This window comes from Spea bombifrons, chromosome 10, assembly GCF_027358695.1.
Source record: "Spea bombifrons isolate aSpeBom1 chromosome 10, aSpeBom1.2.pri, whole genome shotgun sequence".
Taxonomy (NCBI): Eukaryota; Metazoa; Chordata; class Amphibia; order Anura; family Pelobatidae; genus Spea; species Spea bombifrons.
Genome location: NC_071096.1, coordinates 6895510 through 6917399, shown reverse-complemented (window position 1 = coordinate 6917399; position 21890 = coordinate 6895510). Strand labels below are relative to the sequence as shown.

The 21890-nt window shown below is 46.0% G+C and overlaps 1 protein-coding gene across 3 annotated transcripts in view; it reads left to right on the top strand.

The window, feature by feature from the left end:
* Positions 1–16839, top strand: part of AMBRA1 (autophagy and beclin 1 regulator 1) — a 33887-nt gene extending 17048 nt beyond the window's left edge. Inside the window, exons 11-19 of one of the 3 annotated variants that reach the window (XM_053449196.1) lie at positions 348–448; positions 4922–5032; positions 5173–5361; positions 5445–5599; positions 10063–10202; positions 12366–12434; positions 12916–13106; positions 13792–13899; positions 14364–16839. In XM_053449196.1, the coding sequence (XP_053305171.1) occupies positions 348–448; positions 4922–5032; positions 5173–5361; positions 5445–5599; positions 10063–10202; positions 12366–12434; positions 12916–13106; positions 13792–13899; positions 14364–14749 (1450 nt within the window). In that variant the 3' untranslated portion in view covers positions 14750–16839. Of the gene's footprint in view, positions 1–347; positions 449–4921; positions 5033–5172; positions 5362–5444; positions 5600–10062; positions 10203–12365; positions 12435–12915; positions 13107–13788; positions 13900–14363 lie in introns of all 3 variants that reach the window. The other 2 variants (XM_053449195.1, XM_053449197.1) reach the window with 2 other exon arrangements.
* Positions 16840–21890: the final 5051 nt, after the last annotated feature.

The window sequence follows — 21890 nt, the reverse complement described above, 5'->3', positions numbered from 1 at the left end:
AGAAATTTTCACTCAGGTGGTTTCTTTTGAATTTCATGGCAAATGTCCTCCTTTTGTCAGAGACGCGGCATAAATCGAGTGAAATTATTATGCTAATCCAATCAATATAGCTCCACCAGCGAAGCAATCTGCCGTTAACAAATCCAATGAGTTAATGCTTCAGCTATTCATTAATCTTGCCCCGGCAGCATTTCTCCAAAGTCTGGCGTCTGATTGACTTCTGAATGTCTGTATTCCGCTCCCTCCTCTCCGTCTTCTGCTGGCATCTCAAACTTTTTTACCCACAATGGCCGTCTTCTTTGTTCCGCGCTCGATCACCAATTTTCTCCCTTTTCTGCTCTTTTCAGGAGGTTTCTGTTACCCGAGTACTTGCCATATGCTGGTATTTTCCACGAACGAGGGCAGCCGGGTCTGGCCACTCACTCCTCCGTTAACAGAGTGCTGGCAGGTAAGGCTTTAGGGGCGCCATCATGGCGCGTAAATATACGTCGGGTAGTACTGGCTTCCGAAATAAAGCTTCCATGATTCTAAACGGTCATTGAAGACGTTCCTTTGGTTACTCAAACGAAACCCAGCAAGCACTCGGGATCTGGTTAGCGGTGTTAAGCTGGGTTAATCGGTATATAAAGGTTTTCACATAACGGCATCATTAGCGGTTAAAAAACAGCGGAAGTGGGGAAAAAATGTAAGAAGTCTAATTGCATAGCAAAGCATTAATAACCTTTTAGGCAATCGAGAGGTTAATTACTGAACTGTCATTACCGTCTGTTTTTGCTTACATACTTATGGCTGTTCCTTTTAAATAGTCTTCACTAAGTGCCCGTTGGAAGCTTCATTTTACCCTGCGGGGACATTTGAGATGTGTGGGGGGGTGTATTTTGGTAGCTGCCCCCCCTCCCAACACAAGGAGGGCAGAACTCGACATTATTGGAGAAGCTGCCTCCACGGCAGTTCCAGTGACCCCCTAAATGGGTGCGTCAGGAAACCTTTCCGTGAGGGGATAATTAACCCAATTACCTCTCGCTCTAACGAGGGAGAGCGAGCCAGTGATTTGGTTGCCATGACAACGTTGGAGCCAAGGGAGCTTCATGCCATCCGTGAAAACTCGACGTGAGCTCATCTCTGGCATACAGGTCCCGTGCCCCTCGCCGAGTGTCCAAGGCTCCTAAACCTACCTCACGTTTTTTTTTTTTTTTTTTTTTTTAATGTTGTTGCCGTAGTTACTGAGATTTATTCCCTTGAGACGGAGGCTAAATAAAGCCGCCGGATCCCCCGGCGCCCTTCACGTGAAGATGTTTCTTTTAGCAGAATTCATGGCTTGCTTTTTTTTCGCGGTCCGTGTGAAATAAGATTGTGGATTCCAGGCAAAGAGCAGCCGGCAACGAACGATGGATCAGGACCCCGCGATGCGTCTCACCTACGTATCCATCGTACTAGAAGCCCCTTGGTAGACAAATACAAGAAGCTAAGGGGTCCCGGATATCTGCCCCTGTCTTCTCAAAGAGGAACACAAACGATAAAGCTTCTATCAACCTAAATCCTTATCGATATTTGGTCTAAAAGCCCAGAGGGTCTCTATTCCTTTAGAGGAGCAAAGAGAACAGGGGGGGACAAAATGTGGCAAGACCCCCATCCGTGTCCTGCCCTGTGCTCTTCTCCCTTATCGATACCTCCAGAAAGGAGACCAGAGGGGGCATTAATGACGACTGCTCCTATGGTGTACATACAGGGGTTAAGCCCTTTGTACTTCCAGCATGTTTTTGTACAGCAATAAAATATAATGGATTCATTATGTGGTCAGTACTGAGATCATTTAATAGTGCTTTAAATTTATACACCAGTCTGGCCTTAAAAAACCCCGTTCTGGTGGATTTGAACGTCTCTTCATCTCTATTTGATGCTCTTTAACGTGTCTGCCGAAAGACATTTAAATATCACGTCGTAGCCTCCTTATATATGTTAATAACCATGGCTGCCAGACACGGCAATGATTTCCGCGACACGCTTGCCCCTAATAGCTCTGCAAGTGTTAATCGTAACCGGGGTCCGCTTGGCTGTCTGCTTGCGCGATGCTCTAAACTAATTGGCCCCCCAGCAATAGTATTTTAAGGGCTGGTGGGCTCTCTATGCAGACTTCCATGCTGCGCTACCCCACCGGTCTGCCTGCCACCGCGGGGGGCACGCTTGCCTCGTTCTCTCTGCCATTTAATACTCGATTGAGCGTTAAATCAGCCGCGGGATTGTTTTCGTGAAATAATGTGGAGATGAATTTCCCTGCAGATGAGCCGGCGTACGCGGTAACTCCGCAAAATGTCAGCTCCGTGTTGGCTGTCAGTGCTGGATCAGCGAGCGTCGGTAATGAAGAAAAGGCTTCCTCCACCCATTTCACATCGCAGCGCAGATTTTATGTTAACCTCTTACAATTCTATATGCTATCCTACCTCCCCTCAATATTAACACACAAAACGGGTCAGTATGTAGATCAAGAGCAATAAGTGACAAATCCAGCCTTTGTCTTCCTTGTCACAGCTGCCGTCATACAAATTAATTCAAATTAAGCACACAGGGCTGTCTGTGACATCACAAAACGCTAGCGCCGGTTCCTGATTCGTTGTCTTTCCTCCTTATGGACCGCGTAGGGTATTAAAGTAACGATTATGTGAGAAATAGTAGACCGTTATGGAGGATATTGTTTTATCATCTGAACGTTACTAATACAAATTATTGAGACGTTCAGGGCAGTAGAACCCTGCGATACCCTCATACCCAGCAAACATTCCGAGATCCTAGAAAAGAGGGGCATCAGGGGAGGAAAGATGGTCAGGCCCACCATTTATTTACCACGTTTCCCATCCCAGCAAGAACTCTCTATTCCTTCATGGTTTGCTGTTCTTATGCACAGGTTTTGGATGGTACTTGCTGGTCATCCGCTCTCTTTGAGGAAAGTGGCACAAAGTGTCCTAGTGTCATCTCTTTGAAAACCAACAAAGGTGGCAGGACGGTCTACTTACCAAGGCCATCGCACCGCAATGGACACCGCAACCCCCACTGCTGCCACAAGCTGTAATTAATAGACCTTTCCCAGATCCTGACCTATAAATATCAGAAAAGGTTTTAGTTATTTGTTTCTGGAATTTAAAAAGTGCGTCTTTACCGGGATATATTTTTATTTTGTGGACGAAGCATTGATGCAAACAAGGTTTGTTTCATTGTTCGTAGCTTGTATGGAAAAGACTCGTTGCCACTGTTCAGCACCGAAAACTGGTCTCTTGGTGCTCTCTTTAACGTATCAGGAGCGGCCTTTAAAAGCAAGCAGCTCTAACGCAGCCAAAGCACCAATCACGTGTGTGCTAGCAGAACATCGTTTATATAACATACATGTGATTGGTTGCTGCTACTCATTGACTGGAATGGGAGTGCTACTGAGCATGTGCAGGAAGTGTACTGAGGAATGCATCTCACTTCCTGTAGAGACAGCCCGGGGAGGAGTTACATGAGACAAAAGTCTAATTTTCTCGCTCCAATAACTAAAGGACACTTGAAGAAGGTCTCATGAAATAAAACGGCTATTGCCGTACATTCAGAAGCACTCCAATGATTCTGTGTAAACCAGCTTTGGAAGCTTCAATGCAGGCAATATGCTGTAGTTGGCTATATATCGCGGCATTGCTTTGCTGTCTCGCACCGATGTGGTCAAGCTGGAGTATAAATCCGGACTTTTGTCCATTTTTTGTGGACTGATAATGGTGGTTCTTCTCATCCCGAGTTCTGTGCTTTCTAGAATTGACTTCTACGTGAGTTATGGTGGGTAAAGGTGATGGAAAACCCTTCCACTTAATCACCTTTTGCCTCCATATCAGGTGATTAGTGTTGACCTTATTTGCATGCGCCTACCCAGAATCCCTTGTGGTTGTGGCAGCACCATGAGATTTCTGAGGGAAAAACAAGTCTTCTGGCTTGTCTGGTGTCTGTAGATGAGGGTTTAATAACGCTTCTACTACCCCCTAGAATTGACTTCTTGAAGCTATTCCCACAGTTTAGAGAGAGCTTATTGACTATATGACCCGAAATTGACCCTAATATGAAAGTTCATTTCAGCTAATAAAGGGGGGGGGGCTCTAATTAGTTTCAGCTCCTAAATGAAAGGGCAGCAGCTTAAGAAGCCATTTTCGTTGACTATCTCCGTATTGAGCGTCCAGCTTTTGTTTAGCTTGAGAAACGACAAATGAGTTTCCCTAATGAGCCATCAGCCTCATGGGGACAGTTATGCATTGGCAGAGTGTGAAGGAGGTCTAATGGGACCTCCATTAGAATGTCTCGTCTGCTGAAACGTCCCCCCCTTCCCATTAGGCAGCTCTCAGACCGCGCAGGCCCGCGGATATTCTATGAGAGAGGCAGAATGTGTTCCGCTAACCCCGCCGGCTCCCATCCTTTGAGAGTTTTCAGGGCATGAAACCGAGTGTCTGGCTAAGTGGCCCAGATATTGTATTGTCTTTTTTCACCGTAGGACTTAGCTGATGGTAGTGAATGAAGACTATGAAAGGTGAGGGGGATACAATTATTTTTTGCATTATCTTAGAGTATTTTGAACTTTCAGTCTTTTTTAGGTTTATCAGACTTTCAGTCTTTTTTAGGTTTATCAGAGTTTAGTAATTTACACACAACGTTTGTGTTGTGGGGTCTCAAAACCTCAACCTGTCCCTGTCTGGCGAGGAAACCTGTGCTGCTCCATAATACATTCATACTGTGGCTGATGGCCTTGTAGCCCTGCTGGTGGAGGGCTAAGGCTTTCCCGGTATCATTTTAGTGGTCGTGTGTGTGTGCGCCGATATGTTTTTTGCTGTATTTGTACTCTTTAAGTTCTTTTAATACACTTTCATAGCTTTTTAGAACTAAAACAGGTCTTCCATCTTCTTCGAAGGTGCTGTGATCGGAGATGGACAGTCTGCTGTGGCCAGTAACATAGCGAACACCACTTACCGGTTGCAGTGGTGGGACTTCACAAAGTATGACCTACCAGAGATCAGTAATGGTGAGTGCATGATCTTCTCACGCGTTCTCCTCCAGGCTTCGTCAGACGGGCTGAAGGGAAGCATGCATACCAAAAGCTAACCGTTCACCAGCCAGCAGCTGTGTCTTCTCTTGGATTTTTACTTTAACTCTTTGTTGCAGCCACTGCTAATGTTCTGGTCCAGAACTGTAAGATCTACAATGATGCCAGCTGTGACATCTCTGCCGACGGGAAGCTCCTTGCAGCCTTCATCCCCAGCAGCCAGCGCGGCTTCCCTGACGAAGGCATCCTCGCTGTGTATTCTCTAGCCCCACACAACCTCGGCGAGATCCTCTTCACAAAGCGTTTTGGTAAGAGACCGAGATTATCTGAGCCTTCTAGTCTGGACACCCTAACCTGTTACGAGAGCTCAACATAACTTCTCCTTGCCTAGGTCCCAATGCCATCTCGGTCAGCTTGTCCCCGATGGGCCGCTACGTCATGGTCGGGCTGGCTTCTCGCAGGATCCTGCTTCATCCTTCCACGGAGCACATGGTGGCTCAGGTCTTCTGGCTGCAAAAACCTCACGAAGGAGAAACCTCTATGAGAGTGAGTGCTACTTCTTCATTATCTCTACTTTTAAATGCATACATATTATTATTGCATAATAGCAAACAAAATGCTATGGTGCTTACACATTCTAGATGGTGTAACTAAGTAACTGGTGGCCCGCCTTCTAAAAAATACTTGGGTGTTTTCCAAGTTTGTAGACACGGTAGGAAGGTGACTTGGGGAGGTGGGGGTGTATCGCTTTGGGGATTATTTCATAACCTGGAGGCACTGTCCCTACCACAGGATCAACAAGAGAGTCACGTCAGATGATCAAGTCTCAGTTCTGCCTCCCACATAAGGTAGCGGTTGGCCGGGGGTCCGACGCTGTCAGACCGGCTATAACTTTGGTCCCTTTAACAGCTGCGATCCTTGTAGTTACTGCCCAGCATGCTATAGAGGGAGCAGGGGGTTGTTTGGAACGGACACAATCTGCTGAATGAAGAGCTGTGTCTAGGAGATTCACTCTGACCTGGTTTTGTCCGTCTCTGCTCCTTGGGGCAGCCTGCTCAGTAGACTGAAATGAAAACTAAAACCTCTTCCCTTAAGGTAATCTATTCACCAAGCAGGGATAATTAACTAGTCACTCACGGCTTCATGGTCCAGAGGGAAAAGTGGCAAACCATTAGTACACTCACTATGCGCCTTAGGATATAACCGGGCCGAGGTTGCTTCTAAAGTCCTCTTCCTAGTGAGACCACCCTGATCAAAGGGATTGATGACGGTTTCCATTCGAGGGTCTGAATTTTCTGTCGCTGCAGCAGTTTTTTTTAGCTTCTAAGGTTGGAAAAAACCCGGGAGCTGCTGGTATCGTTAAATACGAAAGCCTGTTTTAATTTGTTGGATACTGCTGAATTATTTTTTGTACAGGTAAAGTGAAACCTGCCGTACACGCCATTATTTGCCCTTTGCTGTAAGGTTTGTTAATGGGCTGTTTCTTAAAGGGGCAGTTATGGCCAAATTGTTTTGTGTGTTTTTTTCGGTTCTCCGTGTTTTACTGAAGTCTCAACAGCATTTCATGGAGAATACTTCCTAGTTCATTTACCTTGCCGAAAACATCGCAGGTATTGGGAATCATTGGCCATGGAAAATTGAGTTGACTCTTCCATTAAAGAAGACAAACTAGGCTCAGATGTAGCTACCTGATGGGTGGATTTTGGTGAATTGTTCTGGTTCTTCCATTGAAGGTTTTTTTTCCTGCCATTTCTCAATGGTAAATCAGTAAATCAGCGCGTTGAATTATTCCATGCAAGGTGCGTTTGCTGGCGTCAAATCAGAGACGTTGACTCCACTAAACTGCCGATCGAGTAGATGTTTTCTCCAGAAGCCCCGCTGGTCTGGGCAGAGTTTATCAGCCTCTTTGCCAGAAATAAATTGGCGTATTGGGTGGGCAGCCAGAAGCACGGCATGTGGTTGCTGACAGTGTTTGTGTGAAGAAATTTGAACACGTGCCAGAAATGTTTCTGCTGAAGCCTCCTGCGCCTTTCTATATTGAGAATGAATACACTTCCTTATCCCCCCACTAGATCAGCCCCCATGACCACCATAGGTGCCACTCGCCGAACTGGCACAAGTGGCACTTCAGCACTACTCCTAACCCCATCGTCCTATGTAGGGTAAGGAGGTAGTAATATTTGAGTAGGGCACGTTAACTGTCTACATTTACCCCCTTCTCATTGCCATCTTTGGTTGAGGGGCTGTAAGCCATGCGACGAACGTGGACAATGTGCCGGCGCTTGGTAACACCAACCAAGCTGCCGGTGCCATGTTGGCAAGTATCCAACGCTGTTAACAGGGTATGGTTTACTTGGGCTCATCAAATATGCCTTTTCTTACCCAGGCGAAAACATTTTTAATCCATATTGTTTGCATGTCCTCCCAGCGAGCGCGCTAAACCTTTTTAAATGCCCTCACAACACTATGTTTAGCATCTTTTCTGAAACAACGCGGTATTTATCTGTCACTTAGACATCTTATTAGCAGATCCCGTGAGGAATTTCAGCTCGGAATGGAGTGATTTAAAAAAACAAACAATATGAGATTTAGTTGAACCGTAGGGTTTTCTGTGTCGAGAAGCTCTTAACGTTGGTTTATTCGCCATTGTTTCCCTAATAATGCGATTCCTTGTGAGTCGAACATGTTTTTTAGGGCTGACAAATCCCAGGAGCTGGGTAGACATGGAACCTAAAACCGTCCTTCTGTCTGATAGAGGACTCTATGGCTTCTAAAACGTTTGGTCTTCGTCTACAGAACTTTATTGCTTATTCTGTTGTGTCCCCCCCTCCTTTCTAAGGTATACCGGGTCGGTTTGGGGTTAAAAGGGCAAATCTTAATTATCCACAGGGTGAGTTGTAATTGTATTTTAAGGTCTGTGTATTGAGGTCTTCTGCATGGATTGACGTTAACCCAAGGGACCATCAGGGTGAGACCCAGGTGGTGCTCGGAAGGGCACGGCGCCAGAAGATACGGTGTTATATGCTGCGCGGGGTATTCATTTAGAGGGTGCTGCGGGACTGGGACTAAGATACTCGGCCAACTTGGAGAAGTTTCTAAAGAAGAAGAGGAGGTGGTGATACTCCAGGGAGGATAAGTGTGTGTATGACGGTTTGAGGAGTATAGATCAGGATTAATAGCACAGGCCGTCACCACTGATTATCTCTTCTCAAGATCCAGTTTTGTTAATTTTCTGTAAAACGGCGTCGTACGATTAAAAGCAGCTTCCTCCGTAATTATGACACATTCGACCTCCGCAGTAGGATTGTTTGGATAAGACTTTATTGGCATCGTGAGTCTGAAAGCTCTCCAGGGAGCGCATGTATGTAAGCGAGTCACAGGGGTTACCCGCCGGCGGCAGTTACAATCTCTGCCTTTTAATGACAGTTTGAGGAAAGTGTCTACAGCAACAACAAAAAAGTACGAGAAGGTACGGAGGAAGATGTAGCTTAATTAAGAGGGAGGCCTCTGGGTTCCTCGGGAAACTTCTTAACTTCTCCCAGGTTTTTTAACGTTTCCTTAACACTATCCGGAATATCCGGACACTAAACGCTCTGCTGGGGTTTCCCCCCCCCCCAGTGACCCCTGGACAGCCTGTGGGAAAGAATTGGGTTAAATAATTACCTTTTAATCAAATTGGAGAACTTGTTAAATATGAATATCTTAAAATGATACAAATGTGGGGAAGCAAAAAAGGCCACAAGCCTTAAATCCTGCAATGGGGAAAAAACCCACGCCTGGTAGGTTGAACGGCGAGTGTTATATGATGGAGACATAGGGGGTTTAACTGCATAAATGTGGTTTTGTGTCCCTTATTGATTTTAAGGGACATTTACACTTCAAAGATCTCATTTTTTTATATTACAGTTTCACTTTAATCTTTATAAATTGACACAACCCTCCATAGTTCTGCAATAGATAAGTAGCAACATTCTCGCAGTCTGAGACAATCAGATATTGGGTCATTGATCCCAAGAGCTTACTACCTAAACGGCTTCACATACGATTTTGCGGTGGCAGCGTTTAATGGAAAAATTAAAGCCTTTTATATACTTTGTCCTCGTACGCGGTCTCCATCACAGCTTTATATGAAACACAGAAGAAATGGGCAAGCGCGGCTACCAAACAGCCATGATATCTGGAAAAATAACTAAACCCCAAAAAATCACTATACGCAATAAAAACAGAGTGCGTCGTTATGCGGAAGTAGGGATTTTTGGCTGGAGTGCATGTTTTATGGTCATTGTAGAAGAAAGTCAATAGTCATAGCTGTTTATTACAGGGATGTGACCCTTCTCTGTCCCGAGCAGGCGGATCTTTAAATTCTCCGATCTGTCTCTAGAGAACCGGTTCAAATTTGTCATCCTTCCAGCTGCTCGATAAGCGGCGGGTCTGTAGTCAGCGAGTGTTTATTAGGTCCTCATTCAGTCCTCCCCTGGGGATTATATGGTAGTGGTTTTTTGTTTCTAGAGTGGGATGTCTGTTTCAATGCGCGCCTCGTCATCGCACCCGTGGAACAAATTACAGCTCGGAACAAGCGCCCAGATGTCTTCTGAAAGACCCCGCTGGTTGCGAGACGCGCTCCCCTTTATTCCGCGCTCAGCGGAGGGCGTGAGATGGGAATCTACATTTCCAAAAGTGATATTGTTCCGTGGACACGACACGCGTGTGTTACATGACAGCTGCTCGCGGTCACAGAGCCTGGGGTGTAAATTCGGATCCAACGCTCTTTCAGCCGTTCGTCCCGTAACGGCGAGCTTACGGCTCTCTGCTCAGATAAACGGCCGGCGAGGGTCTACAGCGCTTTACACGCATGTTATCTAAACGTTGCGACACATGTAACATGTCCCGTCTTACAGGAATTACACCCGTCCGTGGAAAATGTATTTATTTCTTTTCATGTTTTGCCCGTTTTTCTGCTGTCTGTGATGTATGTTTTTTTTCACAATGTCCTTGTCCTTGTTTTTCAGCGTGTGTTTAACGTGCTCTACCCAATGCCCGCCGACCAGAGACGACACGTCAGCATCAACTCGGCTCGCTGGCTGCCCGAACCCGGCCTCGGCTTGGCATACGGCACCAACAAGGGAGACCTGGTTATCTGCCGGCCAGAGTAAGTTTCAGCTAGCGCCGGGGCTCCGTATCCGTAACCATACTTCTCGGTACAGAAGGAGCCTCTAATCTTCCCAAAACATGAGTCTCTGTCACCGTCCCAACAGAGAGACCAGCACGCTCTTGTGTTCAAAGCAGACAGGGAGTCTGGGATAGTAACCCTGAATATATATGTATAAAATGTATGAATTAATATTCATAAATAATAAAGATGCTAAAATTGCATATTGCTTTTTTTTTTTTTTTTATTCAGTAGAGTTTTCTAGGAAGCCGTTGGAATTTCTTGCAAAAATCTTTCATTAAGAGAGGCTGGAAACCCCCTGATCTAATCTGACGGTGGATAATAACTAAGCTTTCATTGCCCAGGGGCCACGCTGAGAACCGAATCTTAAAATCATCCTTGTGGTTGCATTGTGCTTTCTGAATGGCTTATTCTGTATATGTATGTGTATGTGTATGTGTATGTGTATGTGTATGTGTATATATATATATATATATATATATATATATATATATATATATATATATATATATATATATATATATATATATATATATATATATATATATATATATAGTCCTTTTCCATCAGAATCCCTGGCGTCCTTCAGGGCCTTTTTCCTCTGCCGTCCGTCGCTAAAGAAATTAATCGCTTTGTCCCCGAGTAGTGGCAGTCCCGCTCCACCCTCCATTTACTCGGAAGGTACAGGACAATGTCTTCCAACACCCTGATGGATGGGAGCTGACTCTTTAATCTCTGTGTAAATTGACAGAACTCAGGGATACGTTGTCGCTCTCCTAAAAATTCTCCCCGCAAGGTTCCTTCTAACAGACGCGGCAAAGCCGATGGAAATCCAGATTTCTCCTTGTCCTACCTCGATGCCTTAGGTTCCCCACGCCTGCCAGTGATCATTAGAATATTATTTCCCGCGAGACGTTGAGCAGACCCCCCGAGGGACCCTGGTATAAGGGCAGATCTTGTAATGAGCTGCATGTGTCAATGTTTAGCGGCCTGATTCCTGTTATCTCGGTTCTGTCGTTACGGCACCATTAGCTTATCATTTCCTCTGTTTATTGATCGCCCGATCGATACGGTTGACTAACAAAGCCTTCTTAGCGCATTTCTTAGCTCCTCGCGTGGCTTGCGGTGATCTGTTCCTATCTGTGACAATGTGGGACTCGGAGGTGGTCTCTGATGATAAGTAAACGGGGTCCCTTTCCCATGGCAGGTTTGTAGATGACAATGTAATAGCCATAAACGCATTTGATGCCCATAGATTTTATCCCTGACGTCGGCAGCGCTTTGAGTTTTGCTAATTACATGCATCGAGGCCACGGTATTATTAAATCCGGCAGCAAATATTTACCCAGTCGCTGCCAAAGTGGGCCGCGCGCGTCTTCCAGTTCCATCGTTTTGTCTTGAGTTCTAATAAGGATTTTAGGTCACTGGAATATGTGATTCGGGAAGACGCGGTAATTGCTTGTTCTCCTGTTATTCTAAGGAGAAAAAAAAAGTAAGATGCTAAAATGCCAAATCCTTACTGTTTACTCCCGACTTGCCAAACCTTTGGGTTGCTAAGCAACATCTACATCGCTTTCTTCAGACGCTGATTAAACGGGGATTATAACGGTAAGGAAACACCGTCTTTACCTCGGACTTAAAAGAAAAAAAAATCCAGCTTATTATTAGAAATGATCTCAAGCCGTTTTTTTTTGTCCTTTGCGAATCTATAACTCCCGTTGGTTAACCTGAAGACTGACCTGCGCGGCAATCGGAGGTTGCCCAGACTAGCCGTATAGATCTGCTCCCGTGTAACCTATAGACGTAGGTCAGGGACCCGCATCTCGGCACGTCTGTAGCTGCAATTAAAAGACTATGTCACAGCGGCCACGTGAAATACGTCCCTGGCTTCCAGCTGTGCGCCGAGCCGACAGATGCTTCTAATCAGCTGATCTGGCAACCCTGTTGATCTCTAATGTCTTGTTAAAGTAACAGCCCATAGTGAATTGATTTAGGTGGGTGAGACTCGCCTACGCGGTGGTGCTATAAGTGCAATATTATAAAATGGTAATTATAAGTGGCTCTTATGGTAATTACGCTCGTTGACTTGAACTATCTACTTTGGGTCATGACTAATGCGTCGTGTTTTTTCTTCTATTTCAGGGCGTTTGACAATGTCATGAATGAAGCCATCCTGCAGCATAACACTACCAGGACCAGCGAAAGGCCCGGGTAAGACCAGACGGTAAAAAAATACAATGACAATGGGAGTTTCGTATAAAGTAGTGCAGTCAGCAGGGAAATTTCACCTTGTTGCTATGGTGATAAGACCGTTTGCTTAATAAATGTCCGTTGACTCTTTGAGGCCAGCTAGACCGGTTTCATTTTGTGCAGACCCATAATACGTTATATTTTGAGGACTGACGTGTATAGCTTTGTGTGCAGATTATAAGATTTATGCCGTGAGATAGGAGGCATGGCAGTGCAACTCCCAGAATGCTTAGGCAGCTAAATGCTTTCATTGGTCTATTACTGATAATAGCTGAATAATGTGCGTAACAGATCTGTTGGGTAATGATAATGCAGCGCAAGCAATTAAGACCCAATACAAGACTTTGCCCCCCCAAAAAAATGGTGAAGCACACGTGAACCGTCTTTACAGGATTACTGATATATCTCTGGATAATGACCGTGAATCCCGTTCCGTGTCTAGAACGAGCCGTGCTTCCTGGAGGTCGGATCGGGACATGGGTTTGATGAACGCCATCGGCCTCCAGCCCAGGAATCCCACCACCTCGGTGACATCCCAGGGCACGCAGACCCCCGCTCCGCAGCTACAGAACGCAGAGACACAGACCGAAAGGGAGACCCCGGAGACCAACCCCATGCTGCCCAGTACTGACGGTAAGAGGACGGGGCAGAAAAATGCCTTTATATGCCACATCTTTATTCCTTCTGTGTCCCTTTACTCTTTAAAGGTCCACTCCAGATATATATATATATAATATATTTATATATATATTTATTTATATATTTGCATGGACTCTGGTGCGTTTTTCAGTGCAGGTATCCTTTAGTTAGTGAAGTTAGAAAGTGAGACTTCTGTCTCATTTAGCTGCCTCTGCTGAAACCAGGAAGTGTAAGCAGGGAACGTGCTTCTTGCACACGCTCAGTAGCGCTCCCATCGAAGCCAATCAGAGCAGAGAACCCAGCGTAGCCGCAGCCAATCATGCGCATGGGAACAAAACTGTTACAAATAGCATGTGTGTAATTGGCTACTTCTACCCCCATTGATTTTAATGGGAGCTCAGTGCTTGGAATAGGAGAGCGTCTGAGCATGTGCAAGTAAAATGCGTTGGAGTGCATGCGAGATGGACTCCCAACAGGCATTTACAACTAAAAATACAAGTTTGGAGGCTAGACTGATCTTAAATCTGTCCTCAGCCTCTTCTACATACCCTAATGTGACACTTTGAGGCTGTGAATATTGCTGGAGTGTTTTATTTGGAGGGGGGGGAGTTCCTGGAAACAAGAGATTACAGCAGGTAGACCGATCAGAGATAAGAATCTCTTCTCTTGGTTTCAGTAGGTTCTAGCAGTGAACAAGCTGCAGCTTCCAGTAGCGGTTCAGCAGGTGCAGGAACAGCATCAGAGTCACTGGAAGGAAGCCTGGAGTCGGCAGATGTGCCTTCCACAGGTTGGGATGGTGCTGTTGGTTGGGTCGGGGCGGATTGGGTCGTAGAGCTTTCCAAATATATTTTATATATTACATGTATATATTTTATACCTTCGGTTGAATCTGCTTTCTTTGCTGTAATCTTTGATAAAGAACAGAGGCAGTTGTAGAAGCACAATTCCCATGACCCTCAGCCTCTCTTTTGTCAGGCAAGCAGTGTAGATCGGCGTTGTTAGATGTCAGTTTGCTTTATGGTGCAGCTCTACAGAGCATCCCAGAAGCAGCAAAGTTTTATGTTGTCCACGTAGCCTGGTACTTGTGTTTAAAAGTTTATGCTGGAGACATGTTAACACTAAGGGGACAACTTTCGGTGAAGCACTGATTCAAACCCCCCCCCCCCTTTAAACCCAACTTGATCCCATTTCTCGGTGCGCTTTTCCCATGATGATACTTCTGTTTCTGATATGTTCTTCCATGTCTCGTAGGGGAGAGCCAGGAAGATGCTCTGAGCAGGATCCAGCGGCTCATGGCTGAAGGAGGCATGACAGCGGTGGTCCAGAGAGAGCAGAGCACCACCATGGCGTCCATGGGTGGCTTTGGCAATAACATCATTGTCAGCCATCGAATCCACCGCAGCTCTCAAACGGCGTCTGATCCCACCACGCGCTCCTCTGCCCAGCATTCTCCACAGCCCTCCACCTCCCGAGAGAGCGTGGCGGAGCTCGAACGGCACATTAACGCGGCCCCAACTCGTCTGCCGCCGCTGCACCCCGAAGGAGAATCACTGGAAAATAACAACAACAACAACAACGATGAAGACCTTGGCCAGCAGCCTCCCAGTAGCAGCACCTTCCCCGGTGTGGAGAGGTAGAGATGTGGAACTGCCAGCCCGGTACTGCTGTAAAGACATACCCCTGCCCGCTTTCTGCCGAAGGTGGGGGGACTTTCTCAAGCTGTGGACAATGGTGCTATAGACTTGGAGGGGAATTTGATAATTGGCCCTCCAGCGTCGGTGGGATGGGGGAGTGCAGAGTTTTAGCAGCTAGGTGTTCTCACACTGCCCCCCTCCCACTTACCCCCTTACCTTGCACTCTCTGCCTTCCTATTGGCAATGCCCAGAAAGCAGAGAAAATATACCCCCTTTTACTTAGGTGGGTGTTGATCTCATCCTTGAGGAAAATATCATTATAGGCGGGCAATGAAGAAAAAGAAGAGAAAAAAGTCCATAAATTGTCCTGCCCCCCCTTACCTTTACTGCCCCATCTAGGTTTTATTTTCCAAAGGAGAGGGGGCAATCAGCACTAAATGCCCCCTGGGTAAGTGTGATTTTTAAGTGCAAAGAGCTGCTATAAGACTGTTACTGCCCTCCGTGCTTTGAATGAAGCTCTTGGAGGGATGCATGCACTACCATAAGGGTGGATTTGGTGGGGGCCCCTGTAATGTGTGCCTCCACTTCTGCCCCATGCGCGTGTCGGGGTGTTCTGTCGCCTCGACGTCAGTCAGAGGAAGCGGCGTAACTCTGGTTCCGAATGAAGTTTCAGAACCAAGGCTGCTGCCCCGAGCACGGCCATCACAACGTTGACAGACATGGAAGTGGTTTCCCGTCGACGAGGACGCAAGGTCATTCTTCCGCTAATCACAAACCCATAGGCAGCCGCCTCGGTAGGCTGATTTCTTTTTGGGGGTTGCCAAATAGGTCCAGTAATATGCTGCGTTTAGACTCTTAGCCCTGCTTTTTGTTTTGTTTTTTTCCTCCAGTTTTTCGTATTACTTTATTACTTTTTTTTTTTTTTGGGAAACCGCGACCTGCAAGGTCTAAACCAGTCCCCTTCCCCGAGTCTACAGTGTGTCTGACTGTGTGAATGAAGTGTTCTTCCCTGTTCTTATAGGTACTGATGTCCCCGTGTTGTGTGAGCCCAGGTGCACCTCTATCCTTGCCAAAGGCCAGTAGACCCTTGTGTGTTAATCCCTTTGCTGGCAGAGCGCTTGGCAGCTTGCAGCAAACCAAACTGGCAATGACTGGGTTAAACGCAAGAGGCATCACGCTTAGCCCACCAGCTGCCTTGTACGTCCGGGCCTTGCACTCGCTCACCGAGACCCGTATACCCACCTAGTAGTACTCTGGGAGGCCGCGAGCCCAGGAGGGTCTCTCGTGGGCTGCAAATAGATGTTGACAGTATTAAAGATGAATGTTACAGAGGGGGACGGGATACATTCAGCTCTTGCATGTGAAATATTAACGTGAAAATGTTTTTTTTATGCCGTAAAGAAGATCCGAGCTGCCGACACCAACAACTCCTGCTGTACTTTGTTGCCTCCCTTCTATCCCCCCCCCCCCCAGCTTGCAGGCACCCAGCCGCAGGTAGGGTGGTCCGGGAGAGATTTAAAGGGTGCTTACAAGCTCAAGTACCATGGATCACCCACCCTTGCTGTAGGTTAACCCTAATATCTGCCACAGTATGTAAGAACAAGCTTCCCGAAACGCCTGCTTTAACAGTCCTGCAGAGCATTGCTCCAAAGCTTTTCTAATGAACCTCAGAGAGAATTGCCTTTTTTTCAATTAAATATCTGCTGTATCATTAGCCTAGGCTGCAGAGCATTGCTTTCTCTATATTCTGCGACATTAGGGACAAGAAACCGTCGTTCCAGCTCACTCCCCCCATATACCCTTCTTGGAGATTTGCAGAGCATCACCCCGGCACCCCGCTGTAACATTATAAGAATTACAAAGCTTTGCTCCAATAGTCTGTATCGCTTATTTCATTATTTTTTGTTTGTTTTATTTTTTTGTTTGCTATTACAGTCTGTGTAACTTTTTTTTTTTTTTATTTTAATTCTGAAAGAAAGGTGCAATGCAGAGCATCATTCCAATAACCCATTGTGACCTTTAGGGCATGACTCAATCCATGTAACAATTGTTTAAACTGCAGAGCGTTGCGCCAGTAAACCCTGTGACACCAATGGAGATTGCAGAGCGTGATTTCATTCTTTAACACTGTATTTTCCGATGGACATTGTGGTTTCGGCGTAGTGCGGGTTATTTCTCGTCTCCGCTCTGTTTACCCTAACAAAACACCCAGCTTTTATATAAATACCCCACCGGCTTTTTGCATGCTGGGGGGGTGAACAGGTTAAAAGTGTCGCGTCTGTGGCCCTCACACCTCGTACACGAGCTGCTCTCCAGTGCTGTCAGCTGGTTGTTCAGGGCCAGCTATGTAATTTTAATTAACTCTGCGTTCCTACCTTCTGCTAGAACTGTTCCGCTCGTTCCAGATCCGTACAGATTTGGCTTGTTTCTGCCCTCTTGCGTCTGAATAATTGGTCTCAGCTGAGAGGTCTGGCAGAATGAGGGCGACGTAGATGGGCGGCTGTAGCCCTTATCGTCACGGGCCTCCTCTGTCCTGGTGTAATGTATCCTGTTCATGCACACTCGGGTCCTTGAGTGAACGTGCTAAAGGGCCACTTCTTAGGGCTTGGTTTAGATGAGTTGCCCTCCCTAGAGCGTGTCTACTCCTTCCTCACTGATGACCTGGAGGTCTTGGATCTGGCACAGAATGAGGACCTCAAACACCTGCCACATCAGCAGCCATTGGCATTATTCTCTGCATCACATCAATCGAGTCGCTTATGTTGTCCGTACCAGGCCTAGCACATTGCGCACACTCAGCAGAATATCTCCTATCCTCATTATGCCGCTTAGTGGATCATTTCTGTGTTGCATTCATACAGGCAGGCAATATAAAAAAAAAAAAAAAATCAAAAAGCGTGTCTTCTACACAATGTTATGGGACCTCATAGATGGCTGGAGACCGTGTTTCTATGGGATTTCTCGGGTTTTGGCCATCCTTTGAGTTCAATAAGGATAAGCGATCAACGTCCCTCCTGTAGATTTGATTCTCGTAATGTTGAAACCATCTTGGTCTACTTAGACTCCGTCAGAAGCCCTTGGCCCTTTGCGTTCCTGAGGAGAAGTAGTAAAAGAATAGGCTAGTTTGTAGGTTCTGAGGACACCCATTGGGCTGGCGTTACCAAGCGCACACCGCATCTGTCTTTACGCTTCGGTCTGTAACAGCCCCTTCTGCCCAAGTCTCCGTAGGGTTCCCTTTGTTGCCAGGTGATGCTTTGAGTGCCAGTCATGTTGCTATTTTTCTGTGTTCATATTAAAACAAAATCAATTTAAAAAAAAATCTTACCTTGGTCACTCATTATGGACGACTGCATGGTGCCACCGGTTTGATTAACACACAATCTGACAGAAGTGTGAAAGTGGCGTGTTCAGGCAGGTGCCCCTGGTTTCGGGTCAAACTGTTCTTCACATAGATTGAGAGAGTTTATTATTTCTCCAAGATGCCAACCTGTAAACACCAGCTTTACTCACACGGTTTGCCTCTGTTGATACAATCTATATAAAAAAAGGTATGCATCCCAGAGCTGCCCCCACGTTATGTAGAATACAGGGGAGGCTTCCTCAGAATGTTCTCGCCTGTCTGTAACTGTAATACACAACTCACTCTAATCCTCTATTAACGTGATTGTGGCCCTATTCTGGGTAAGATATGTAGTTTATTGTTTAGGTGGTCTGCAGGCCACGCTCTCTCATTTGCCCCCACACTTTATTTTGTCCGTGTTATTTTAGGTGCACTCAACGACAAATCATGGATCTTGACTTAGAGATGGAGTTCCATCTCTCTTCTGTTAAGGGTTCATAGAAACCTAGGGTTGCCCTTTGGGGAGAAGAACAAAAGGGTAACTGGCCTAAAGAGAAGCCCCTTGCAGGGTCAGTGTGGGGTTCAATGTCCTGAGCTTTCAAATGGAATGAAAGGGCTTTCAAGGCGATGTGGACCAAAGCTGTAAGTCTGACCATTGCCATTGTGTCTTTTCACTCCCATGTCATTGGTCAACCATGAAAAGCCACGGGTTATACTGATATATTGCATACCAAACACAACAGGTTTTAATGACCACAATTAGCAACGGTGGTAGAGATGGTCATCATCATCGGTAGGGTCTTAGGTGCCAAGAGAGCTAATACACGCCTTGTTCCTTAGGCACCTTTAATTAAGATCATGTTAGCAGTGTGGATGATGAGAATGTAAGTCATTACACAGCTGGAGTTGTGTATTAGTCCGTTCTAACCATGTCCCTTTGTATGTCTTCTCCGTTCCACATGTCGACGTTGTTCTTTGTCCCATGGAGCAGCACTGAATGTGGCCATGTGTTGGCATCCATCGCCGCTTGCGAGAAACGTTCTCATTAGCAGCCTTTTCTTTTGAAGAACACGATCGCTCTTCATAGCAACTTCAGATCTCCCGAGCAGACACAGCTGACAGCCGCTCGTAGTCGCTGCGCCTCTGCACCTCTCTCACTGGGCTTCAATTCATTAGGCTGAAAAATCATTTCTATAGGGGGAAAAGGTTACAGAGATGTGAAGGATTACCAACGCAAACAGAGAACGGGGAGAGGTGACAAGGAAAGCAACGACGGGGAGAAAAAAAAGATTTTACAAGAAAAACCTAAATTAGGATTTAAACCTGTCTGAGCGATTCTGCTGCCAATAAAGCCAGCTCTACGACACTAAATTTACTTCTTTCACGGAGAAAGTCAGCTGTTAATAGAGAGGGTGCCGGGACGCCGGGTACATTTTAGGGAGACCCTTCAACTGCCCCTCCAATGGTTATTCTGTCTGAGCCAAATGGGCTGTTTATATGGCGTTTCATATTGTAGAGGGGAGGGCAATACGGCACTCTATGGGGCTTAATGCATGAGTATTGGGTGCCCTGTTCTCTTGTACGCAGCAACACTAAACGATGGGGTAAAAGTGAAAAAACCCTGCCAGACGTACCCCACTGGTTGCGATGGTGATTGCACCACGCTTTGCCACGTTACGCAAGAATTTACTAATAGTACTAGTACTAATCACCCACTTACACTCAGTGTATTATCACTACTAATCACCCACTTACACTCAGTGTATTATCACTACTAATCACCCACTTACACTCAGTGTATTATCACTACTAATCACCCACTTACACTCAGTGTATCACCACTACTAACCACCCACTTACACTCACTGTATTATCACCTAATAACCAACCACTTACACTCACTGTATTATCACCTAATAACCAACCACTTACACTCACTGTATTAACAGGTCCTGCGCTACTCATCCCCCCAAAACGCACTCTCTAACTTTACTCTCCCCCATCACATCCTGCGGTGTTGTTGCAGCGTCGGCCCCTCGGTCTGCTCCCTCCTGCTTCCCCTCCGGTCACATTTGTGCTCCCGGATTTTCTGGGGCTGAAGTCTTTTGATTTGGGAGAGGGGTGACGGGAGGCGATGGAGATTTGTGTAGGAAGAGGAGAGGGGGGTGTATAACACGACTTGTAAAATGCTGACAATATTTTCCAAATGAGACTGTGTGCTTTTCGGTGCGACGGAGGAGACAGCACCCTGCATGGCGTGACAGCTCATTCCGCAGATGTAAGGAAAGTGACAGCTCTGATGTGTTTTGTCATTTGCCTGTCACAGGAGAACTGTTATTCTCTGCTTGCCTCCTTTCATCCCCCACACTTTCTTCTATCGAGAGCTGTTAGGTCTGCCAAAACGAGACACCCTTTGACACATCTGACTGCAGACATTCCCTACTGATCTGCCCCGGGACAATAAGCCTATTACCCCCTTCATTGCCCTTAATTAACCCACGTGCTTCCTGATTCCCCCGTCTAGTCCTTAAATCGCCGCAGCTATTACTCCGTACTCCCGCTGCTTGCGATACTCTGCAGCAAAGAGGGCCTTCAGCCAAACTCTCTCCACGAGCCCCTATAGGTTCTAAAAATTGACTTTTGGCGCCTAAAATCTACCCTAAAGAACTTAGAACAATCATTTCAGACAAAGATTTGTATTCATTAACAACATTTTACGTTTCGGGTAAAGCATTCCGCGTTCTTTCTTCGTACAGCGGGACTTCAGCAGGAACCGATCTCAGCCAATCAGCCGGTAGGACGCCTTGGCCAAACTTGGTCCCCAATGTGTAAAGGTTTCCGCTGCCTCGTGTCTCTTTTCACCTTCGCTCATTCTCCCAACCTATCAAATGGCCCCCCAAAAAAGATACTTTGGTTTTAGGGATGTGTCGAGGGGCTCCTTACGTCACATGTCCTTTTAGTAGCTGTTTCTGTGATTAAGGCATATGGAAGAAAAATAACGAGGTCGACTTAAACAATTTAATTTATACACAGATTTGCTGTTTCTAGACACAATATTGTGACCTCATAATCTCATACAAATATTCTGAGCTCATAGAAAGTAGGGACATCTAACGGCCTCCTAAAGACATTTAAGTGGGGGTGCTCCTCTCCTTACGTATTTTGGTCCTCATGTGCCCCCCTACTTTCTTTATATAGCCATAAAATCCAGCTCACGTGGCTTCCCCACCTCTAATTTTTACTTTCTCCTTCTTAATCCTCACCTGTCCTTTCTCCGTCTCCATAAAATATCCTTTTCCCCAACCATTAACCTCCCTTTTTCCTTTTTTCTTTCCATTTTATTCTCTTTGTCTCTCCACTCACCCCACGTACTAATCCAGCGGCCCCCGGTTAACGCGGCTCAAATTATATCTATAATCACCCCCAGAGCAGACCGGGTCCGAAAATAACGCTGATTGATCCGAACAGACAGTCTATAAAATATGTCATCCAATAGAAGCCAATAATTTAATCCCGGGCTATTATCCTCCTCGGCTGAGACCTGCTGCCTGCGATTCTGCTAAATGACTTCATACCGAGACGGGAGAAGAAGGTTAAGAATCTCGATAAACCTAATGGGGTCTGTAACGGCGTGACCCCCTTTACTCTGATATCGAGTCGACATGCTGGACACACATCGCCGTCCTCAAAGGGCAAATGTCAAATATAGAAAATAAAATCTTAATTTTCTGTCCGTTTATGTATCTGCCACCCACGCTAAATAATAAAAAAATTATACAAATATTTTGGGGTGAAAAGGCAATT